Raw genomic sequence first — 25,519 nt, forward strand, 5'->3', positions numbered from 1 at the left:
GGCTACGGGGAGAACCTCATGGATCCCTGCGGCTCACTGACAGGAGGGTGGAGCCACGTGGGGGCCGGGCTCTTCTCCCAGGTAATTTAGTGGCAGGACAGCCGGACAAAGCCTCAGTCTGTGCCAGGGAACTTCTTCACAGAAAGAACGATTGGGCATTGGAATGGGCTGCCCTGGGAGGTGCTGGAGCCACCGTCCCAGGAGGTGCGTAAGGAAAGGCTGGACGCGGCAGACACGGCGGTGTTCGGCCGCGGGTTGGACTCTGGATGACGCCGGGCTCGTTCCCAGCCCCCTGTCCCGCCCCCGGCCTGGGGGGAACGGCGGAGAAGGGGACGCGTCACGCGCCCGCGGCGCCCAATGGGGAGCGAGGAGCCGCCCACGTGACGCAGCGCGCGAACGGTCAAGAGGGAGGGGGGCGCCACCCGCCCACCCGCGCTCCCGCGCTCCTCCGGCGAGTCACGTGATGCGGCGCTACGCTGCCGTCCCCGCTCCCTCCCCTCCCTGGTCACGTGCGGCGCCGCCGGCGGCGCGCGCGGCCCCGACGGCCGTGAGGGGCGGCGCGAGCGGCGGCGCCGGGCGGGGCGCGCGGGGACCGCGCCAGGCGGAGCGGCCGCCGGGAGCCCGCCGGGAGCCCGCCGGGAGCTGCCGCGGGCACGGGGTGAGCAGCGCCCGCCCCTCGCCGGCCCGTTAGGGCGCTGCGGGCAGCGGGCGGGCACCGCGGCTGTGCGGGGCTGCGACGGTAGCGGTGCCCGCGCGGAGCGGAGAGAGGGAGGGAGAGAGAGAGAGAGAGAGGGTCCTTGTCGCCGCAGCTGGGCTGGGGTGGGTGGGGACCCTCACCCGCGCTCCGTCTCGCCGCCAGCCAATTTCCCCCACAGCCCTCTGGAAGGCTCCTACTGCACGTACTTAGCACTGTGTGTTCGTACGGATGTTTTCTTTTTTGTTTTCCTGGTTCGTGGTGTTGCGGTTTATCCTTCCCTTTTGTCGCCGGCTTCTTGGAGCCTGACTGAGGTACCTGGCTGGTCGGAAAAAAAAAGGGGGGGGGCAGGAAAAACTCAACGCGTTTTGTTTTTCCTCGCCCGGCTTTCTATGAACACTTAACAGCGTTTGTTTGGCTTTTTAACGCGCTTCTTCTAAGCTGAAGGGGTATTTGTTTTGTTTTTAAAAGGAACTTGCAGCGTTCCAATTTAGAAAATCCTTGTGAGTTAACACTAAAGGAATATTTACCTGTTTTTATAAGGAAGTTGCCGGGTTCTGATTTAGAACGTTCGCGTGACCCGTTTGTGCTGTCCTTCACTGACGGAAGGTAAAATGGGCTTTAGTCGTTCCGACGAGGGTGGGATTAGGACAAAAGGGTACAAAGCATCGTAAATGGAAATGTCTTGGGAGCACAGAGTATTTTAGGAAAAACTTTTAGAAACTGGAAGATGCATTCATTCTTTAGTGCCTTAATATGAATGTTTCTCCATGAATGCTTATCTCTCTATGTATCAGATTGGAAGACAGGCATTGCTTTAGAAGACGTCTTGTCCTCAGTGAATGGATTTGATAAGTTGCACTGATGGCTTAGTGTAAGGGGAAAAAAATAGAAAATAAGGCAAAGTTGTGGTTGTAATTACGGTTTTGTAATTGGAGGTTTGTTCTGGTGGGTGGATGGCTGCCATCCTCATAAGGGTGGTTTCCTGTGGCTAAACCGGTCATGTTCAGTAGCGTTCACGTGCACGATCGTGCTTTTTACTTGCTTACCTTTCTCAGGTGGTTGCTCAAAGCAAAAAGGAGGCCTGGTTGATCAGCAGTTCTTTCCTCCCTTGTATGGTTCATTAAAGGCATCTGAAAAGAAATTGTGTAGGGGTTTGGAACACATGAGTTTTGCCATAGAAATTTTGCTTTCCTAATGTCCAAGGAAAGTAAGTTAAGGCACGTATTTTCAGGGAGCGTGGTCTCTTCATTGACAGAGAGAATGCCTCGGTAACATCTCTTGATTCATACATCTACTTAATATCAATAGTATTGTTAGCATAATGATAGTATATGGTTTTCGTATTTCTTCTCTATGCCAAAATATGAAATCAAAAGGTGTGTATAAGTGTGCCAGTCAGTCTGTGTTGTTCTAAAGCCAGATATCCCAGTTTTTGTGCTCTCAATGCTGTTCCTAATTCCCAAAGACAATTAGGAGAAATGAAGGCCTGATCTTGCAGTTTTTCTGTGCAGGAATAGGTCTGCCTAGCTGGAATAAACTGCAACATTGGAGCCTATGGAGGGAGTGAAACAAACATGCGATTGTGTTCCAACAGCCTTTGCAAATAAGGGGATAATCTTTGAGGAGTTAACTGTAGCTTTTTTTTGTTGCAAGGACAATTGCTACTGTTTTCCTGGTAGGATGTTGTGTTAGGCTATTGTTCTATCCAGCGTGGATTTATTTAGCTGAACTATAAACTCTGTAGAACAGTATCTAAAATCATTTTAACAAAGCATTTTGTAAATGCTGACTTTAAGGCAGGGTTTCATGTTTGTTTTTCATGTGCCACTGTGAATCGGCTTGCAGGCTTTTTATTTAGTAAGCAAATTACTGAGGAGATGAATGTGTAGGCAGCAGATTAACACAGAATTTTTGAGGGGCCTATGTCTCCAAAAGTGTGTGGCTTTTTTAAATTGTGAGCAGATGTAGATGTTTTTCCCCTAATGTTGGTGCCTACCCCGAGGTCAGTTTGTTTTTCATCACAGCTTAGTTTCCTTTCTTTTACAAGTTGCCTTTTCCTGCCTATTTTTAGCCTACATGAAATTCAAGGAGTGATCTCTTTCTGTTCCAGTTTGGATACTGAGGTTGTTGGACCATTTTGGAGATGTCAGAGCCGTGAGGTGTTGATGTAAACTCCCTCTGCTGGTTCATTTTGCAGCAGAAATCAAGCTTTGGGTTGTATAATTGTTTATCTCTGCATCATGCAGCAGAAATTAACAGCTGAGAGGTGGCATGCAGTGTTTCTAAAACCAACTTGAGCAACCAGTTTAAGCTCGGAGGTTTTATACTCATAAGGTTTTTAATTGCAATTAATTTAAGAGCTGTGTGTTGAGGTATGACAGATACTCCTCAGAGCCACTGCTGCCTTGTTGCATAGAGAATCTGAGCAATAGCTTGAAGCTAATATATTGAGAGAGCTATTAGCATGCAGATTAAAATACCTTGACTGCTTGGGGCTCCATCTGGTACATTTGCTCTTACAAACTTCTCAGCTGAGGTGCAGCCCTTGTGCAGTGTGTGATGTAGCAGGGTCCTGTCAGGTAAAGTAAATAACCTTAGGTGTGGGACTGACACACTGCAGGAAGGGTGAGTGAAGGACACCGGGTCTCTTTGTGCTGCTGCTTGCAGTGCCATGTCTGGAGTCTCTTGGATCATCAGCCTTTTGAGGCAGGGATTTGCCCAGAAGAAACTTCCCACAAGCCTGTCCCCCTCAGATTCAGGCAAATGTTGCGCGGGGATGAAGCATGAGTGTGTTTGGTGTGAAGGGTCAGTCACAGTACCAGAGAGCATCTGCTCTTTTAGGAAGTGTGCAGTGTGTCTTACAGGATCCTAGAATCAATTTGGTTTCAGTTTTGGTAACACTGAGTTACTTTACTGACACCTCCATTTACAGTCCTACGTTTAGAAATAGATTTCTTGAATGCTTTTTCCCCTCACTGTAGATTTTTATTTTTTCCTTCCTGTGGCTGCCAGAACTTTTATTGAACAACTAGGAAATTGGCTGGGGTTGTTAAGGAATCTATTTTTAGAGAGAAAAAGGTGGTGCTTCTACCTAGGTGGAGCATTTCTTTTCTGTGGAAAATGAAGAATAAATCAGCTTTATAGTTGAATTGTGCTTTCTATGCATAATTCCAATTAAGAAACAGTAGTCAGTGTATAAGGCCCGAAACTTTCAGGTTTGTGTGTAATTTTCTCTTAGACTAAAGGATAAAGGAAAACAGCTGCTGTTGCTGCCATAGAAATGTTGGAAGCCAGTGATGATAGGTACTCCAGCAAACAGCAGAATCTAAGGACTGAAATTAATAAATAATTAATATTTCAAGAGTAGGGAAAAGTCCGTCTTTGAGGAGAAACAGTACATATTACATAAAAGGCAAGAGCGTTTTTTGTTGTTAGTTGGGTTTAAGGATTTTTGTGCACCTTCATTGGTTGCTAAATCCTGGATAGAGTTTAGGATTGAGATTTAGTAAAGAAACAAATTTGCCAGTGGCAGATGAGTTGTCCTTTAGAACCTTTTGAGGAAAACCCCTGAAATAAGTGTAGAATTGTAGTAACAGTTGAAGTGGCTGAAAATAAGCAGCATGGTTTTAGGTAAAGGAATGTTAACACCTGTTAACAATTGTAAGGATCTTCACTTGTGGATAGAGTTAATTGCTCATATCTCCAATTTGGGAAGTCTCCTGTGCTTGAAAGCTTTTATCTATCAGTATTAGTTTGTCTGACAAGATGTCAGGTTGAGCTGTGAGGTGTGGGAAGTGCAGCATAACTTGCGTAAGTTTTGTAAGTGCTTGGAAATGTTTTGTCAAAGAGCAGTGATTAACTGAGTCATAAAGAGCAGAAGAGAAGTCAAATGGATTAGAGACCTAGTGCATAGATCAGGAAGGGAGAGAAAAGGTAGCACATATTATTACACTTATATATTTTTAGAGTAGAATAGGTTCTCTGGGGACTGGAAACTTGTAGTTGGCTAGGACATTCTCTAGCAAAATAACATGTTGTCTTCCTGTCTTCACAGGTTATGTTGAAAACTACTTCAGTGAAGAAAATAGTTTTCCTAATACCCAGGTTGGCACATTTGTGCTTTGGCAGTTGTATATTATATGAGGCAAGTTAAATAGGTGAAGTCAGAAGGGACACTTCCTTGGTCTGCTCAAAAGAACAAGTAATTGCTGCCTTGTTTTAATTGATTGATAGTGTCATATGTTAAAAGATTTGCCAAGGTGAGGTGACAAATCTTAGCAGCTAATTACCCTGTGCTTGTAACTGGACTAGAAATTAAGAAGGCTTAAATGCATCCAAACCTGTCTAGCTGTGTAGAATCTGCTATGCCTTGGCATCAGGTAGACTTAAAAAAAAGCCTGTTCTACAAATAAATCTATTACGAATTTGCTGTTTGGAGGTTTCGGGTGTTTTCAAGACCTGCTTCAAATGTGAAATGGAGAGTTAAGTCAGGCTCTTAGAGGTGCCTGTAGAACAGAGCTGGGTTTATTGGATCCAAGTTATGAAATCTGATAAGGAAGCAACCCTGCCTAGGTTTTGTTAGGGTTTTTTTTTTTTTTAGTGGACATTATTCCTCGGTGTTTCTCAAACTTCGCTTTTTATTGTTATTATTGCTACTTTTTTTTAAACTCCCTTCAACCAAGAAACATCTGCATTGAATAACATTGACTGCTGTTGTTAAATGGCTTTCTGAAGCCAAGTCTTCAGAACAGTTGTCAGCACAGTTTTGAGAATCAAGCATCAGAAGAAGGGCGGAGAGGCTGTCTTGTGTTCTCACTGTTATCCATATCTGGTACCCAGGCATCATCCAGAGGTAGCCTGACTGGAAAGCAGCGCAGCAAAAAATAGGGGGATTGGGTTACACTGAAGCAAACAAATGAAAAAGAAAGAACTGAGCATTGATGAGAGGGTGGCATGTGGGTAGGGACTGTAATTCTTACCCATGGAACGATTCTCTGCCTTCTTGGTTTTTAGTGTTTTATAATGATTTGTCTTGTCACTGACATTCTGTGGATTTCTTCACCTAATGCTCTCCACATTTCACAAAAGCTGTGGATAGCCCTGGGCATGGATCACAGGTTGTAAGCGGCAGAGTCCCTTCAGGGTGTGAGAGATGTTATGTGCAGGGTTGAATGCCTGGATAAGCTCTGGATGTTTGTGCCCTCAGCTTTGCTTCTGAGCTGCTGCAGTTGTCCTGAGAAAACGGGGAAGAGGGAGCACTGGAGAAGAATGGCTTCTATACATTTGTATTCATTGGCAAACATCTCTATCCCCTGTCATGTTTCCAGCTGTTAATGTGATCCACCTGGTTTCTAAGTAACAGATTATGGCAATTTGACTTAATTGCTGTTCCCTGATGTGTTTCACTGCCTAATTGCACAAGCTCATGCTTTCCTGCTCTCACAAATATTTTTTGACCATAACAGCTTTTGATTACACAAGAGATGGCAGATTTGGGTCATGTTCACAAAAGCTCCAGCCTTATTTTTATTTGCATGTTTCACATATATATCAACTGTTTGCTTACATGACATTTGTAACTTGTAAGATTACCAAAAAAATTCACAAGTGAAAATTTTATAAATTGGAATTGCAGCTGAAATCCCCTTTAAAAAATCCCTCAGAATTCCACTCAGCCACCAGTGGATATTTGCTAGATCACAAATTTTTAATAAGTTTGCTTGTTAAAGAGCAGATGTTCAGCTGTATTGGATATAGTTTACTTAAATACCCTGTTAGGAAAATAATCTGTTTTGCCAGTGACTAGCTTTTTGTTCACCTAAAAACATGGAAATACAATTACATATTTCATACAGTATAGAATATTTCCTTTCAGAGCTAAGTGTCTTTTTTTTCTCCACATAAAGGAATTTACCTTACTGTCTGGTAATGAATGTACAAAATACTCTTTTTAATAGGCTTTTTGTCGTATTTTTTTTTTTTGTTACAGCAATGTCTTGCTTGTAGAGGTGCCATGGCACACAGCAGCATCATGGTGGACGTAGGCAAGTGGCCAATATTTACCTTACTTTCCTCCCAAGAAATTGCTTCCATTCGGAAAGCGTGTGTATTCGGAACGTCGGCCAATGAAGCCATTTACATCACGCACAACGATGAGGTGAGCTGGCATCGAGCTGGGCAGCTGCTCCACAATTAGCTAGTTTCAGAATGTTTATATAGTAATATATTCTCAAAAGCATTATGTGAGATTTGTGTTTTCCAAAACGTGGTGGATATAATGCTTGTTTTTTTTGGGTTTTTTTTTAAGTTTTGTGTGGGGACAATATAAATGGACTATTTAGAAAAATTTCACATGGCAAAGGCCAGGCAGAATTTAAAAGAAGGTGTGGTAGCTTGAAGTTAAGGGCAAACAGGTATGAAGGTAGAAAATGAGGTTATGGCTTGCTAAGTGAAAAATACCAATCTGTATATTTTAATGATTCAGAAACTCATTATGAGTTAGCATAGTGCTGCTGAAAGAAAATGAGGCAGGTGTTCTGGGATGTATTAATGGCAAGGTTTCTTGTAAGACTGGGTAGAGAAGGATTTTTTTCCTCCAAAGTCCTATCAATAGTGCCTGTAGGATGAGTCTCCCACAGTATAGGTCTTTACATGCTTATGCTTTATTTGCTGTTTACAAACTACTTTTAAAAGAAGGTGGTGTCTTCCACTTTTCAGTTTCAGACTTTTTATAGTGCAGGTCCTGAAAATAAAAAGCGTAACTTCCAGGACTGTATGAATCCGAATAATTCAAACTCATTAGTTAATATCCAAAGTGCCCTTGTGCAGACTCTTGAGGTTGTTAATTTCCATGCAGGATGTCTCTGGCCTCTGGAGGTCCAAGGTGAAACTCTGACCCCAGTTAATGAAGACCTGGGTATTACCCATCTGTGCATACCTGAGTATAAAACATTTGAAGTGAGTATTCTTTTGTTTTTCAGGTATTTGTTTTTGGACTGAATTGCAGTAATTGTTTGGGAACTGGAGATAATCAGAGCACAATAGTACCAAAGAAATTAGAAGCCTTATGTGGAAAGAAGATCTCCAGTCTCAGTTATGGAAGTGGACCCCATGTTGTTCTTTGTACTGAAGGTAGAAAATTAACATTTAGTATAGAAACATAAGTTAGAGATTTTAAGTAAACCTGCATTTAACAGGAATGGATTATGGTGTAATTGTATTAACTTGTTAACTGGCTAATGTACACTAAGAGGTTCTCATTGGTCTTAAGTGGAAGTAAATGGATTTTGTAATTGCTAAAATTTCCATTTCCACTATGCTGAGGTTGTAGCGTTTTACACTGTCACTTATGATGTACTTTGTCTTACCTGTGCACTTCCATGTATTTCCACAATATAGAGGATGTGCTGTGATATATGAATATAAAACAAAGTATATAATTTTCTAGCATACAGACGAGTCTTGTTATAGTTTCACTTTTTGTTAATATCCTTTCAATTTCCTGTTGGTATCCGCTAATTTCTTAAAATTCTGTCTTAACCTCCCTGGAATTTTTAGTGGTTTTTATCACAAATATTTTTGCAGATGGCGAAGTGTATGCTTGGGGACATAATGGTTACAGCCAGCTTGGAAATGGCACAACCAATCAGGGCATTACTCCTGTTCAAGTTTGCACAAATCTGTTAATAAAGAAAGTGGTGGAAGTAGCTTGTGGCTCTCATCATTCCATGGCGCTCTCATTGGATGGGGATGTAAGTTGAAACTGTTCAAATCTCTTAATCTCCTTGTTGAAGTGAATAGTGGAGGTGACCTTGCAGTTTGAACTTCTGTCTGTTTCTACGGTGTAATTTCAAATATAAACTTTTCTCTTGCTGTCTCAAAGTAGGGTGACCTTGTCTTAGGGGCAGACTTGAAAACAACAACAATAAAAAAAACCAAAAACTAGCAAACAACAACAACAACAAAAAAAGGCAAAAAAAAACCCCAGAAATCAAATTACTAACCCCTCTGCTAAAAGAATAGCAACTCCAAAACCAAGGGAAATACAACTTAGTAAACTTTTGTGTCTTTCACAAGGGTGAGACTAGAAAGATGTACCACTTAAAGGTGTGGTAATGGTTTGTGAGATGCAAAATGTAATTTATTTGCTTGCAGTTCTGTTAGTTAGAGGGTGTGTTGAATTTGAATTTATTGGGTTAGAATTTAGTCTTTTTCTTGTAGAAATATCTTGCATTTCCACACTGGTACTGCACAAGAATGTTGCTCTGCACACCTCTGAATACCTTGTTGTGTAGCTAATGAAAGAGCACTTGGTTTATATCCAAGTCTGCTTCATGCTGTTTGTTTATGTGGCTTCAGGGTATGTGTCGTGGGAAACACATGCAATTAGTTTCCAGTTATGCAGATTTGACCAGTGTATGCACAGTGGAAAATCTGGTTTCAGCTGTGCACTAACAAAAGAAAAGCTCTAATTTTAAAACATTTTAACAATGAAAAGGGAAACTACAGCTCTTCTCATCTTGGTAATCTGAGCATGTCTGTGTTGTGGTTCAGTATGGAATAATAGTGCAACAGAAATACCAAGTATTTTAAGGGTCAGAAAGAGAGATTGGGTTAAGTGATCTGTGTTTTATCTGAAAGAAGAGCCTGCACTTAGGAAAGATTTTGTGTTGTCATGTTTGACTTGGTTAAACTATAAAACTTGGTGAGCATGTAGGAAGGAGAGGACATTCACGCATTACTTACACTAGAGGTGCCAGCTGCTGTGTGGTAGCTGCCTGTGAAGGCCATGCTGTTTCTTGTCATAAATGTGACTTGCTTGAAATCTCAGTGGAAGCAGGGAAATTTCTTTGTGTTAACCATGGAGTTGGTACTTGCAGCTGGCTCACCAGTGTGGCTTGTTAATGTACTTGAAATCCATCCCTGGTGTACCTTGCAGTAACTTGGTCTGTTTGTATTCTGAGCTTTTACCAGAACTCAGTGTACTGAAAGCAGCAAAATGTGTTAAGCAGTGTTAGAGAAAGATTTGACTGCCAGCCCCCTTGTGTCCTAATAAACCTGAAGCCTCAGGGAGACATTGAAGTTGGAAGTACTTGTGGAAATATCTGGCATAATTGGTTGGTATGGTTCAGTGCAGTTTTAATGCAGTGCAAATTTTAAAAAGAAATATTTTAATGATAGAATTAAAGGAATGCAAACATTCATGCCTCTCTGGCACATCCTTTGGCATTTTGATCTACCTTCTGAGATTCTCTACCAAAATATTTGCTGTTATTGAAATTAAAGTATTTTATAAGGCATCTTCAAGTATTGAGTAGGAATCAAAGATCTAGCAGTTAGAAGTAACAAAAAGCAAAGGATGGATTCTTTCTTTTGTTCATGTTATTCATTGTAAATTAGTTGTGTGGGTGGGGGGTCTTTTGTTCTTGTCTTTGGTGGGTTGGGGCTTTTTTTGGTGCTGATGGCGGTGCTAGTTTTTATTACTTTTTATGACTCTTGGTTTGGTGTTGCAGTAAACAGGCAGCTTCTGGGACCAGAGTATGTGTAGGCTTCTCATGAGGGTACCTGTCAGTGTGCTTGTACTGCCAAGCATTTCTTTCGAAGGTGTTTCCATGAGGGCAAACTTTTGAGCTGGATGAAGCACCAGAGAATGAACCATCAGAAACAGTTTTATGCCAAGCTGTGGGCATGTATACATGTAATAAAAATTGGAGGCACCAAAACCACAGAGTTATAATTTTTTTTATACCAAACCACTTCCCTGTCTTCCTGACTTTCAGATAAAAGGAACTCATTTTTGCTTGTATTAGTGCTAGTTTGCCACAAGAAACTTTAAACTGACAAAATTTGTGGATTTTTTTTTGTTAATGCCACTGTGTGAGAGAATTTAGCTACTGTGAAACGTGAACTGACAAAACCCTGCTCTTTCACAGCACTTGAAAGATGTAGAAGAGGTATGATGAGTGTCCAGCAATAAACCTGGTTTAGAGTTCTTTGAAGAAAACAACATAGCTCTAAACTGGGGAGTTGGTGTGTCTGGGAAGCAAATGATGTTCTGGCTTGCATTCCTTTTTCCAACATAATGAAATTATAAAGACAATCACTATGCTTTTTGTCTTACAGTCTGACTTGTATTTAAAATGGAAATACATTCCTTTTGTTTTCAGTTTTAGTCAGATGCTATCATTCTTTTGCAATAAGCTGGAAAAAGTGCAATATTCCTGTTTGCTAAATGAGTCCTAATGCTGTTTATAATTTTATTCTATTGAAAATGAACTTTAAGCATTTTAGTTTAAGTAGGATAGTTTACCCAATCTGGTGCTGCCTACAGGAAGATTATCTATTGCTATCATTACTATTATTAAGCTTTAAACTGTGTGGCTTTGTGTGTTTGCTTTTATGGACAGCTGTATGCTTGGGGCTACAATAACTGTGGTCAAGTTGGATCTGGATCTACAGCCAACCAGCCAACTCCTCGCAGAGTGTCCAACTGCTTGCAGGGTAAAATCGTAGTTGGCATCGCTTGTGGCCAGACCTCCTCCATGGCTGTAGTAAACAATGGTGAGGTAAGCACTGCTGCTGTGTTCCCTCATTCTCTGTTACTGGAATCTACCAAGTTGGTGTCAGAATATGCAGAAATGCTGGCAGGGAGTGCTCAGGTTAGGGCTGTTATTGGCAGAGTTATCCTGACAACTTCAGTGAGCCAGCTGCAGGAAAACACTGCAAGTAACTGGAGATGCAATCTTCTTATCGCAAAGACTGTAGTGAAACACAATTTTTACCGAGTCTGCAACTGCAAGAATTTGAACCGTTGTATTAACCATGTCTGTCTTCATGTTGCAATAGATTACTTAACATAAATTATGTTAAATTATTTTAATTCATTAAATTAGTCTCAGCTTATTTCTTTAAAGTGTGCACAATTAAACAATTAATTTTTCTGCAAGGATACATTGGCTGATCCTGTTTTTTAAACACATTGCTTAATTACTAGCAACAAACCCAAAGCATTCTTTTGAAAATTGCCCTCCCATTGTGCAACTGTTCCATTTGACATAAGTTTATGGTGCTGTCTTGCTTTTAGCTATGAACTGTAACCTCAGTTTTACCTCATTTCACCAAACAGAGGGTAGTATGTCCTTGTGAAAGGAAGGACTGCAAAGTCCCGGAGGCTGAGATGGGTTTTCATTGTACTTACATATGTCATAGTGTAACAAAACTAAAGGAAGAATTAGAGATAAGCTGGGGGCTTCAATTTAAACTGATCAGTAGAATAACTAATTTAATGTTCTCCTCAACAAAAAAGGGGGAAAGTAATAAGGAGGAAGGATGGCGTAAAAGTCAAAGTGTTGATGCTAGGGGAGAGATTTTGGTGTAGTGTAAGTTTATTGCAAAATTCCTAGTACTTCAAAGACATGTTTTTTAGCTTCTTTAAAAGGTAAATGCAGGGTGGAGAAGTTGAGTGCAGTAAGTCATTGCAGTTTACTTAATATCTTTCAGCCTTCTCTGTGTTGCTCTTCAAATAGCGCACAATTTTTTAATAAGTACTTTTCTTGGCTTGTGCTTGATACTAAGTCTTAAGTGCTCCGTACTCCTGGTGAAGAGTGTCTTAATTTTGTTTTCCTTGTGCACTTAGGTTTATGGCTGGGGTTACAATGGCAATGGTCAGCTTGGCCTGGGGAACAACGGGAACCAGCTGACACCGTGCAGAGTGGCAGCGCTGCACGGTGTCTGTGTGCTCCAGGTATGCCCAACATGGAAGTGAAAGTGCATTCCTGCTGCTAGCTTCTGCTGGAAACCTCTCTTTGCAGTATTATACCTGCTTCTAGATTTCACTAGTTCCAATGCTGAATTTCTTTTTTAGCTACAATGAATTCTATTTTGCTTGTACAACATGTGAGTAAGCTGTGAAATAGTTGCTTTGGTAATTTCTTGGAAAGGTTTAAAGTTAGCTACTGTAACTACAAGTAAATTATGCTGTGGATACAAATTGCATTTTTGTTACAAAATTGAATGAAATGTGCTAGTCAAAGACAAGGCGTATCAGATGTTCAAATTTGTTCTAAGTATTCTAATTCTAGTGTTCTAATTAGTCCTTTAGAAGCAAGGGGAGAGGAAAGACAAGAGACATGGGGGTTGATTTGATTGTTTGGTGATTGGGTTTAGTTTGGTTTGTTTGGATTTTGGTTGGGGTTTTTGTCTGGCTAGAGAATCAAACTAAAATTTGAGATTTCCTGAGTTTTTGGGAAGGTTCTGTAGAGTTGAATGTGATAAGTTGGGTTGAAGGGTTGCTGGCTGTTGAACTGCAGCTCTCCTCATTACAGAGTACTCATACTATATGGTATTCAGAATAATCCAGCTCTGAAGTACTTTCAGAGCATTGCAAGATGTGATGAAGAAGTTCAGTGTTCCTCACGTGAAAGCGGGTAGCATCTAGGGAGACTTGTCTAGTAGGCAGTAAGTTACTTGGGAGCAGCCAATTAAATTATTGAAGCTGGGCTTTGTGCAGTACCTACAGCCAGCATACCTCGTGTTAGCTGCAAGTACTGAGAAGCATCACATTGTGGTGCTGAGTGCAGAATGCCTGAGATACTTACTGTGAGCTAGCCAAAGGTAATGTGTGTGATATTTTGTTTCTCATCTGTGTTTGGTTCAGGAGTAACGCTGTATACATTTACTTACAGATTGCCTGTGGCTATGCGCACACTCTAGCACTAACAGATGAGGGCTTGCTCTATGCCTGGGGAGCTAACACTTACGGGCAGCTGGGGACTGGCAATAAAAGTAATCAGCTCAGCCCTGTGCAGATCATGATGGAAACAGAAAGGTAATCTTGCTCAAGCTTTTTCTGGATTGATAAAGTCTGAGCATGTGTTATGCTGACTCTGGTGCTGGAAGCATGCATTTGTAGGGCTTGGTGAATTGTTTTTCTGTTCTAATGTTAAAAATATGGGAAAGGATGGTAACTTACTGTTTACAGTGAGCACTGGGTGCTTTTTGCTGTTATGGTTATTGAACACAAACACACTTTGCATTTACCTGATACTGAAAGATAATGAGTGAAAAAGTGTTATGCTATTCTCTATATGGTTCCATTGCTTAAAACTGTTGCTATGAAAGCAATAAGCCAAGCCATGAGTTGGGGCCTACATTAAAAAAAAAGAAAAAGTGGGAAGAAAGGAAGCACCATGTTTGCAAGAAGTGACATGTGAAGAGAAACAATTTTTGAAAGGTTTAAAATAGTCCACCATGAAAACAGAATTCAATTTGCAAGGTTGTTTGAGCTAAGGACAGTTAGTACCCATTTTATTACTCGTACCAGTTAGTAGTTTGTAGTTTCTTAGTTTCCCAGACTCATAAAAGAATGAAATTAACCCTTGTCAATCCTCTTTCATCACCCTTTCATCACCATCATATTTGGGGCTAGCTCTTTTGCTGCCCACCTACAAATGTGGGCCTCGGTCTCATTCTCTGGGCCCTTGTGTATACCTGCACATTAATGTACCTTGTCTTGGTCTATAGTTCTCTTAATTTGCAATCTTCTTTTAATTAGAAAACACTTCTGCTTTGTTTTTATCCTCCATTTGGGAAGTCATTCCTATTTTTTGTTGTTTCTCCCACTTAGCATTAAATTAAAAGCTTCACAGTATTGAGAATGTTTAAGAGCTTAAAAAATGGGGATGGGGAAAGAAGAAAGGATCTATCACAGTAAAAACCACTGAAGTGGGGCTGGTTTGTCTGCGAAGGAACTGACACTAGCGAAGGAAAATGAAATACTCTTTAAAAAGCAGTGAAAGAGAAATCTGTATGTTTGCAGATCAGCTTTGTTTTGTCAGTGATTTATTTCATGAGTGAACTAAGGGGAACTATTGCATTTAGAACTGTATATGAACTCAAGCATGGGGTTATAATACAACAGGCGTTTGCTCAATGGATGAAGGAGGGGGAAAATACCATAGAACTTCTGCTTGGGATCTAAGGGAGAGATAAGTCACTTGAACTTATTCATCTTGCTTGACTTGGCTCCCTTGGAAACAGTGCTAAAAGCGGGTGAGCTGTCATTTCCAATGAAGCATATTACTGCTGCTCCTGATCTTTTAGTTTATGTAATTCTTTTGTCATTTATATTTAATGCTGGCAGCAGTTACTTAGGAGGTTTCATTTGGTGCTGTCTTGAAAAATATTGCGCATACAGCTTATAAGAAATGTTTAGACTTTATTTTGTGTTAGCTCATAGGAACAGCTGTGAAGGTCAGCTTCCTGAGTTTTGGTGTTAAATGCATGTTTAACATATTACCCTGTACAAGTACCATATGTGTGCTATAGTGCATGTTCTGCTATACTGCTGAAGTGTAGTGTAGTCTAAAAAGGAGAATCTATTCTGCTAAGAAAAGGAGGTTTGGAGAAGGAAGCAGGTTAGCTTGATAACTGTGATAAAAAGTTGTCTCTAAAATAAATACTCTGCCTTGCAGAGATGTTGCATAGAGGTTCGTAAGTTGATAGTAGTGTAAAACAACCAATCAGCTTTCTATATGCCACAAATTATTGATGCATATACTGAAAGTGATGTAGATTCTTTGAGTTTTGTCTTGAAACAATTTCTGCACTTAAAATATGAACATAGTGCTAAAACTTTTTTTTTGCCTAAAAATCTAACTCTTCATGGGCATTCTTCTGTAAAGGAACACACACATTTGTGTGTATATTCTTAGATTCCTTGGAAATATATTTGTTTGTCCTAGTTGATGTGTTTCTGGCACAAAACCATGAAATCCTGTGTTTTTATCACAGAGAAAAAACAGGAAAGCATAGTTTTTATTTTGAACATGGGAACCCTCCCTGTTTTGTTTATCACATGCACAGAAACTCTGGCAATGTTTTTGTGGTGTTTTAATTGGAATTGTGTTCCTTCTCAGTTCTTGCAATGTTTCAGATAAGAATCTAGGGATTGCCTGGGCAACTAAATAACAGGATAGATAAGTGAGCATCAGCAGCTTTAGTATTTTAAAAAACTGTGTGAGGTGGGTGAAAGGACTTTGTAGACTTTATTTAAAAACAACCATAGCTCTTAAAGGATTCATTCCTCTCAAATGAAGCACTGTTTCATGTTGAATTTCAGTGTTGAGAAAAGTAAGCTTTACAGCAAAATAAGTCTAAAGTACAGGCAGTGGGTCAGGTCTGTCAATCTACAAAAATCAAATTGAAAGGAGGTAGAAGAAATTTCTTCTTGAGAATAAGTTTCTGATGTGTGTTGGTTTTAAGGGGGAAAAACAAAACTCGTTTTTTCTTCATCCCCTTTTCCATGGTTATGAAAAAATAGGAGGAAAGTCAGTTGATAAGAATGATATAGTTAAAGCAATATCTGATTACAATAAAATCTACAAGCAATATGAAAATGTAATTGTGGGATTTTTTAATAGCCGTTCAAGCAGTATCGCATTTTGGCAGGACAAAACCCCAAGTACAGGAATTCTGCTGCATAGTTTGGCTGTTATTTTGGTGAGGCCTTTGGGAAGTCCCTCCATTCTGTGCCTCACCGTGTTTCTCGTGCCCGCAGGGTTGTGGAGATCGCCGCCTGCCACTCTGCGCACACGTCGGCGGCCAAGACGCAGAGTGGCCAGGTGTACATGTGGGGCCAGTGCCGGGGGCAGTCCGTGACCTTCCCCCACCTCACCCACTTTGCCTGCACCGACGATGTGTTCGCCTGCTTCGCCACCCCTGCTGTCATGTGGCGCCTGCTCTCCGTAGGTGAGCTCCAGCTCCCACAGTCCCTGTGTCCCTTTGTGATTAGTACAGCATACCGCTTCCCTGGCAGGCTCCTGTTTTAAGGAGGGAAGCTTGGCAACTCAGTGGCTAGTTGTTTCTTCCTTCTGAAGGAAACAGTCCATTTCAGCAGCTGGGGATCTAGGGTAGGGTTAACAAGATTGCTTGCCAGTGTACATCCAAAGCAAACCATGCTTTACCATTGCACGATGAATATTGTGTATTTCTTACATTTGTGTTGTTTGAACTCCAGTTCAGGTCCAGAAAGGAATCATAAGTCATTTAACAAAACTTTGGGGATTTTTTCCTCTTAAAACTATTTCTGCTTGGAAGACTACTCCTGAGGCTTGTTGTTTTGGTATCTAACAACTTTGGATGTTAAGTGTTGTCTGTAGCTTTCCACTCATTACTATTTGCCCTTCTAGGACTCAATCTCTCCTCTGTTTTCTTGTTTTGAAAGTTACAGAATTCTAAGTTTTCATTTCATGCGATGATTTCTCTCAAGTTTATTTAGTTTGACTTTCCTTTAAAATGGAAACTATTACATGTAAGTAATAGTCCCTGTGAAACAAGGCTCTTATATAATTGCTTTTTCTGTTGGAACTCTCTTATACTGCCTTGGATTACTCTGTGGGATGCAGTCACTGTGTCCAACAAATAAGCCCAAACCTTTTTTTTTACGTTTTCTTTGATCCACATGCTGCTAATTCTTATTTGAATCCAAATAGGATATAAAGGGCTTAGCTTGCACTTCCTGGAAAGCATGAAGGTGTTTTTATGTTCAAAAAAATACGGATGTTTCATCTTACATCTGCTGACTTAGTTCTCAAGATGTCTTAGGACATCTAATCTATTTTTATATTGACAACAGACCCTAATTTTGTTAGTCCCTGTATGGAATTGTTTTTGGGGAGCGATGGATCGCATCCCAGGTAACCTCTCTCCAGTTAAGTCTCTCAGACTTTACTGTTGCATTTGGCTTGTCCTAACCCAGTTTCTCTGTGATAACTTCTCATTTAGCATGTTACCACATTTGTAGAGGTCCAGGTAACAGCATCTCACCTGTAGGGGAGAACTGAGTAGAGTTACTAAAGAGAGAAGATTAACTTTGAGCAGTCTGCTCCTGAGTAAATCTAAGTCTGCTTTTATCTCATTTGTCACTTTCTCCATTCTCTAATCCTCTGCAATATGTGCTGGTCTTGCTCTCTCTTGCCTCCATGCTTGTGGAGGTCTGATGGTTGTCCAGTCTGCTACCTTTTGCTAATAGTGAGAGCTGTTTAGATGACATCTCTCCCTGGTGTCAAGTCCCTTGTTTTTATGAGGTATTCCAGACTGAGTATAGCCAGGTGTTTGACCTCTATTACCTGCACTTTAATTCCTCTTACCCTTTGGGGATTCTTCCCCACTTACTCTGGTGATCTTACTGAATATTTAAATCAAAAAAATTAATTCTGTGAGCATTTTTAAATCTCCATTTTCAATATGCATGTTTTCCTTTCCCACCTGTTTTAAATCACATAGGAGTAAACCCTTCTTTGTTTTTTGTGTGTTTGGGTTTTTGGTGTTGTTTTGTTTTCTTAGGGAGAGCTAATTCTGTGTAAAGGTTATTGTTCTTCTTTCAGTTATGATGTCTCTGCCAAAAAATGAATCAGCCACTCAGGAATGGCTGTGGTGAACTACAAATTTGCAGGACTGAAAGTATTTGGAGTGAAAGTTGATCTGCATAGCTTAAGCTAAGCTCATGACCTAGCAAAAAAGATCACATGAGCAAATGGAGAGGGATTGGAGCATGGTTTAGTTAGGCCAGAGGTGATGCAGTTTCTTTGGGTGATTTGTGTCAGTCAGAGGAGTGCAAGGTCTTCTGTGGCACAGGCGTGACTTGCCAGTTCTGAGAAGTTTGTTCCAGCAGTATTTCTTCTTAAATATGAAATAATGTAGTGTCCCTAATGGTGACGAGTGGTGTGCAGATTGTATATGGATGAACACTATACAGTCCTGTGGGACCCAGGAGACAGGTTGCATCCCATTTAGTAGAAATCCATTTCTTTTTATTTTCCATGCTTCTTAGAAGCCACATGCTTTGAAGCATGCTTTTAAGATGCATCAAAACAATGGGTTAAATTAGGTTTTCTAAAACTTCAGAGGCCTTGCTTTACCGAACGCCTCAGACAACTTGTGCTGCAACTCTTGTATGATTTCTAGAGACAGAGTGGGACCTCTGTGGGACCAGTGCCACAGGCCTCAGTAGAGAGAACTGTGGTATCTCTGCTTTGATCCACTTCCAGAGCTGCTGAGGTTCTGTGTCCTTGGTTGTACCTTCAGCAGCACTGCTGCTGGATTTTGTGTTGTTATAACTGACTCATAAAGTGAGTAATTGGTGTCAGTGATAGTTCATGTTAAGGAGCCCTGGCAAAGACCTCATCAGCCTGCAGGCTGTATCCAATCTGCCAGCACAGAAAGGTGGCCATGTGGTGACCTGTTTTCGTTTTAGGCCCAGCCTACACTGAGTCAAGTCAGTGTGGCTGGTGTGCTGCAGGGATGTTGCAGACTCCCATTAGCAGCACTGTGCAGGTCGGGGGGCTGAGCTGAGCCAGCACAAGCACTGAGCTGCCCAGAGGCTGGGAATCTCATGGGTAGTGCCCACATGGAGACAGTTCTCCAGGTACTTCCCTTAGTGCTGTGCTACCTCTGTGCAATGGGATGGAATGGGAACTGCTGACTACTGCTGCCTGTAGCTGTTGTGGAGCAGCCCTTTCCAACAGGAAATGCTATTGGATTAATTAGTCCTTCCCATTTTGCTACTTAAGCCAATGGATCCCTGACACAGACCTGTTTTCCTTGATATGCTCTTAGTTGAGTTGCAAGCTTTAGTTAGTGATGTCTATGTTCCATTTAAGATTCTTTTAACATCTTGTGTTGTTTGTTTCTTTTAACATCTTGTTGTTGTTTGTTTCTTTTAAAATTGTTTCTGTAGAGCATGAAGATTTTTTAACAGTAGCAGAGTCTCTGAAGAAAGAGTTTGACAGCCCAGAAACCTCAGACCTGAAGTTCCGTGTGGATGGAAAGTACATCCATGTCCACAAAGCCATTCTGAAAATCAGGTACTGGTTGTTTCACAACTCTTATTTGTACAGAACAAACTTAGGATGTCATCAAAAGGGCAAAAAAAAAAAAGTAAGAGGGAAGGAGGGACCCCTAAACCTGTAGTAGGTAGCATCCATGTATCCATAATAGCTTTAAATGAAGTGATTGTAAAAGGGGTGGTCCACATTAATTTTTCACTGAGCCTGCTTTTCCTGGGATAATAAATTCTGTTAAGTTGGTCTGACTGCAGTGTATACACAGGTGTTTCTGTAGTATGGACGAAATAAGAGTTTTATTTAAAAGCATAATGAAGTCTACAGTGTTAGAAACCAAAATGTGGACTGCTGGCCCTGATGGGGCGTGGTAAAATATTTGTGAGTATCGTGGAGTGCCCCAAATATGTGTTTCAGGGGGACCGTAATGTACATTCTTTTGTGTGTGTGTATAATAGTGTTCCAGATGGTGTCTCTCTCTCCTAGGTGTGAACATTTCAGAACCATGTTCCAGTCATACTGGAACGAGGATATGAAGGAGGTGATAGAAATAGACCAGTTTTCCTACCCTGTGTATCGTGCCTTTCTCGAGTACTTGTACACGGACAGTGTTGACCTCCCGCCTGAAGATGCAATAGGTACTGCTGATGGGTCAGGAAGCAGCATGCAGAAAAACTGGGGCAGGGCATGCAGTAGAAGTGACTAAATACAGGCTTCTAGTCTAGCATATAATGTGTTTTACTGCTGATTAATTAAGCTGTCTTTAAAATGCTGTTGTAGCAAACTTAACTACCGCAAAAATGGTGTGTATTTAGAAGTAAACTACGAGCAGTTTGGTCAAGTTTGGGAGAGAAGCTATTTCTCTGAGTGAAAATACTTGCATATTTTACTAAATTGAGTCTGTTACTGTTTGGCATACTACCAAAGAATCTCAGGAGATCTAATGGGGAGGAAACTTGGACAGCAGAGCAATTATAGCAAGCTGTAATTCAAGCCCATTTCTTGATAATAGTAGTTTTTTACTCATGTTGTGGTGCCTGCCACTAGGTATGCAAGTCAGTAGGACAGCATTCATATTTACAGAGATTAACAGGAGTACAGAATGAGGTAGTAAAAAGCCTTTCTTTGCCTTTAATCTGCATTTTCTGAATAGTAACCTGCTTCTACATTATAGCGATACATAGCTTTGCAGGAGCAGAAACAGATGTTGAAAGAGCAGAGGTCATTTTACAACTGACTGATACGATGACGTTTTAATTGCAGGGCTTTTGGATTTGGCTACTTCATACTGTGAGAACAGACTGAAAAAACTGTGTCAGCACATTATCAAGAGAGGAATTACTGTGGAAAATGCATTTTCATTGCTCTCTGCTGCTGTCAGATATGATGCAGAGGTAAACTTCTAAAGTTCAATTTCTTAAATGGGTGGCTGCTTCCTGACTTAAACTACAGAGAAAAGCAGCTGGTTACATTTTCATAGAAGCTCTCTCTTACTTTCATTTAATACTATTTGCCATTTTCAGAATTTGAGAATCTTGGACTTACATCTCATGGCAAATGCAGTTTTTGTATCTCTTTTTTTTATTTTAGTTTTTCCTTATAAACCAGTACTGGGAAGGTGAACTAGTATGCAAATATTTCTGAGGATGGAAACACTAACTCTGAAACAAGGGGAGGGTGTAAGCAGAAAGAAAAAAGTAACATAATACAAAGCAGGCTTTTAAGCCTTAAATTACTTATTTGTAAGGCTGTGTGTTGTGTGTGATGACATGGTGGTAGGTTGGTGTTTGAGTGCATTTGGGATTTTTTTTTTGGTTGGTGGGGTGGGGTTTTTTTGGCTTTTTTGTTTTGTTAGGTGCAAATACGCTTCCAGTTCTCAGAGTATGCTAATGAAGTGTCAGGCTAGGAACTGCTTCATGGGCCTTACAAACGTTGAAGACAGAGCAACAGTGTGTGAAGAGGGGAGTGAAACCTCCTCACTGTGGAATGTCTGACTTCACTACTAGATCCCTAACATGCTGCTTTAGGAACTAATCAGGAGGTATTCCTGGGCTTGCTTTGGCTGTTTGTGTTCAGCAGTATCTGTGCATTGTGTTGGCAACTTTGCAATTGGTTGGTTTTGAACTTGCTACTTATGCTTATAAAGCAATTTCTTGGTGCTCAGTAAATCCACTTACTGTTTTTTCTTGTACTTGATTTCCAGCAGCTGGCATGCAGCCTGCCCTAACTTATTTCAGAGCCTTGAAGCCTTGATGCTTGTTTGATAGATCTTACCCAAAGGCTGTGTTATTGTCTGTGTTGTGGCTTCTGATCTACTGTGAATAGTGATGTCTTTCATAGAAGTTCATCAAAAATAGGAAGATTCCCATATTTTAGCCCCCAAAGATGGTTTACAGGATGGGTCTTTGGTGTGTGATTGATTCTGCCTGTAAGGGCTGTAAGAAATCCAGTTACTCTGCCTCACTTGTGCTTCCCTAGCTAAGTGAAGTTAGAACCATAGGCTTCAATGCTGCTTCCAGGAGAGAATGGGTGATGCTGAGGGGTTGGCCTTTAACAAAAAGTTGGGTTTATGTGCTGCAATGCTGGCAGGGGGCTTGGAATTGCTTGGCTGATGTAGTTCATTCTGGGGGTGTGTGCCTAGAAGACAACATTAAAGAAAGCTGCTTCACTAATTTAAAAATCCTCCATGACTCCTGCAGTTTCTTTTGGTGACTGACTGAAGTGGCTAAAATTAGGTCATGGCTAACTTCTCGTTGTAGCTTTTAAAATAATCCTTAGGTGTACCTTGTGCCTTTATTCACCTAAGTCTATATTAAGTGCAGTTTGCTGGGAGCTCACCTATCTGCAAATGAAACTTAGCCTTTCTTTTTATACAGAACTTTAGATTTCCAGAGTTACTAATACTACAATAATTCTGTTTATTGTATGCTTCTGTTGCATTAACTTGGAATATGAAGTTTTTAATAAAACAGTGAAAAATATTATAATGTGTATGATGTAATTTTATTTAAAATGCTAGTTAATTCTGTTATTAAAAATACCACAACTGTCAGTGTTCAGTTCTAATAAGCTTGTCTTTTTTGTTGCACAGATGCCACACAAGTCAAGATCTGCAGCTTCAGCATGCCTGGTTTTAGGCCAGGATATATTTTTATATTATTGTTGTGTCAAGAACTGTCATTGGCACACACAGTTGCTCTAGTTTCAGTATTGATCTTAAGAGAAAACATGAATATTATTCAGTCTTTCCTACCTCATGGGGCTTAGAGAGTTTCTGCAAGTTTGATATGCCTTCCTGCAGTGCGCTGAGCAGCCAAGGAAGGGTGTGTTCTCACATACAGAGTCCTACAAACATCTACTAAAGAAATTAGAACAATGTGGGCAGTTGCCCTTTAGTCAGGGCTGCGGCATCCTCCTTAGAGCAGCTTAGATCTGCACCACAGAGTAGATTTCCTCCTCAAAGGAGGAGTTGGAAGTAATCTGAGTGGGAAGTGTTCTGTGGGGAACCTTACACTGACAAGGACTGTGCCTTTTTTTTGTGCTCTTTAAGGCATCCTCTCTGTCTGACATCACCTGGGTGCAATGAGGGTTGTGAGGCTTTTTTAATTATTACATGGGAGGCACTTCCAAGTAAACTCAAATATCTGGAGCCCACTTTCTGCAAGGATTGCTGTGCTGCACTGTGCTCCAGTACTGCATTTGAATGACATTTGAGAGACCTGTGAAGTACTTTGTAGCAGAGTTTGTTTCTAATGCACAAAGACCTTCTGCCTAATCTTTGCTGTACGAACTATCCAGTCAGGATACACCTGCACTGAGCCTGGGGACATGGAACTTGAAGGCTCTAGCTAAGCCCTTCAAAAAGGAGGAAGGAAGTGAAGCAACCTCACAAATAGATTTGTTCATATTGTGAAAGGGAAGAGCTGAATTTTCTTTATCCATAGTCTTGGTTATACATCATTACCCCAAGATCTCCTATTTACATTAGAGCTTCAAAGTTGTCAGAGAAGGCAGATGAAACTCTTCAAGTGTGAGAACTTAAAATATATTATGGCTCAGAACAGCTGTTTTTGTGACTGCTGCTGTAGAATGAGAAACAAATTTTGGTTACTTCCCCTTGTAACTGCATTTATGTAGTGACATATGTGGGTAGAATCATTATTTTCTGTTGCATTTACATAGTGACTGTTGGGGGGAAACACTGACAACCACTGGGTGTGTTTGTCCAATTCGCTGCAAAAATAAAGCATAAACAGGCATTTGTGCCTCAATTATATTTTTTGTGATTGAAAGCAAAGATAACATTTCTTCTTTTTGTTTTTCCCCCCTCTTTAGGATTTAGAGGAATTCTGCTTTAAGTTTTGTGTCAATCATTTGACAGAAGTGACACAAACTACAGCATTTTGGCAAATGGATGGTCCCCTGCTAAAGGAATTTATCGCTAAAGCCAGTAAATGTGGAGCCTTTAAGAACTGAAAAAATGAGGCCATAAGTCAAGGTGTTTGTGGGGTTCTTTTTCCAGCTACAACTTAACTGTGTGGGTCCAGGCAAGTGTTACGTGGTCTCATCCACCACAGAACGTGAAAGGCCACAGTGAAAACAAATGTTTTCAGTGCTCACGAGTGAACTGTTGTAAAAATGTCAAGCAAAATACTCACTTGCATTTAACAAACCTGGATGGTGGATCCAGCTCAAGATTTCAGGCAGAGAGGAACCGCTGCAGTGTGCAAAGGATTCCAGCCAGTGTTCCGGACTTGCCTTTCCAGCCTAGGAAATCTCTGTTCCAGCACCGCTTGCTCATATTTCCAATTTACTTTTGGGCTAGGAAAATCGTCTGACCTGAGCCACTGAATGATGTCACTTAAATCATTAACTCCCTGGGATTATAGAGAAGCAAGTGGCTTGGTTATCTCTTCCTGCATTTGCATGATTGTGAATGAATTGGCCATTTGCTGTGTGTAATTAACCAAGTGTATCCAGTGCTTCAAGTGTGCAAAAATGACGCATCTTCAAAGCCTACGCAAGTGACTTGGAAGAAAGGAGTTACTAGGAAAACTAATTTGAAGTAAATCTCTATATTTGGGTATATTAAAATATAAGTTGTAATGTGTGCTTTGTGTAATCTGTTCAAGCAATATTTATAACGCTTAATGGAAATAATTCCACTCTTCAGTGGGAGGGGGAAGGGAAAGCTGGGTGTGATTTTGCTTTTAATTATTGTCTAAATTTAAACTACAATAAAATTCACTTTTTTGTACCTCTTCACTAGCAGACTTTGGATTTTGAAGAACACTGCAAGCTTTTTGTGTTACATACAGCATCTAAGTTGATTCATTTAAAAAGCTTCGTCAAAACAACAAAGGAAAACCCAAATAAACAACAAGTACAGCCAAAACCCAACTCGCCCTATTCAATGGATCTTGTTGATTTCACTGTGCCTGACAAAATACCTGTGATCTTAATTTGAAGTTCACAAATTTCTTTGTAGGTACTAACTTTAGACCTCAGTGGTTCACTCTACGGATCTGACTTTTTATACTAAGTCATCCTTAAGTGGCTGTAACCCTTGAGAAGGTATGTATAGACATCCTTATCGTTCTTACTGTGTTTAGTAACAGCTTATTACTGTATTTTTGGTTTAGGTGGTTTTTTTTTAAGGCTGAGTAGCATTCCAGTCCTGGCCTTGGGCAGTAAACCATTGATGTTTCTAGGCCCAGAAGGGTACCAGACTTGAACTCTGCAAGCAATTAAAATCACTATTATTTTATTGAATCAAGCACCTTATAGTTCAAGAGCTCATTTTGAATGCTGTTATTCTGTGCTTATCAATGCCCACCTTCCTACAGAACAAGCTCAAGTGAGGAATTCCAAGTGGTCATGGAGAGAGTACAGCTGTTGTAACGGGATGTCACATGTGCCACACCCAGTGGTGTTTGCCAGTGCTCTGCTTGTCCTTTAGCCAAGCACTGGGTAAAGCACAGCC

At 40.8% G+C, this 25,519-nt stretch overlaps 1 protein-coding gene across 1 annotated transcript; it reads left to right on the forward strand.

Annotated features, from left to right (window-relative positions):
* Nucleotides 1-6,678: 6,678 nt before the first annotated feature.
* RCBTB1 (RCC1 and BTB domain containing protein 1) lies at nucleotides 6,679-24,945 on the forward strand. The gene is made up of 11 exons (XM_068182139.1): nucleotides 6,679-6,854; nucleotides 7,678-7,828; nucleotides 8,282-8,448; nucleotides 11,104-11,262; nucleotides 12,333-12,440; nucleotides 13,381-13,523; nucleotides 16,254-16,444; nucleotides 19,434-19,560; nucleotides 20,023-20,174; nucleotides 20,800-20,930; nucleotides 23,872-24,945. The coding sequence occupies exons 1-11, from the start codon at nucleotides 6,711-6,713 to the stop codon at nucleotides 24,010-24,012; spliced, it is 1,614 nt and encodes a 537-aa protein (XP_068038240.1). The 5' UTR covers nucleotides 6,679-6,710; the 3' UTR covers nucleotides 24,013-24,945.
* Nucleotides 24,946-25,519: the final 574 nt, after the last annotated feature.

This window comes from Anomalospiza imberbis, chromosome 2 (assembly GCF_031753505.1).
Source record: "Anomalospiza imberbis isolate Cuckoo-Finch-1a 21T00152 chromosome 2, ASM3175350v1, whole genome shotgun sequence".
Taxonomy (NCBI): domain Eukaryota; kingdom Metazoa; phylum Chordata; class Aves; order Passeriformes; family Viduidae; genus Anomalospiza; species Anomalospiza imberbis.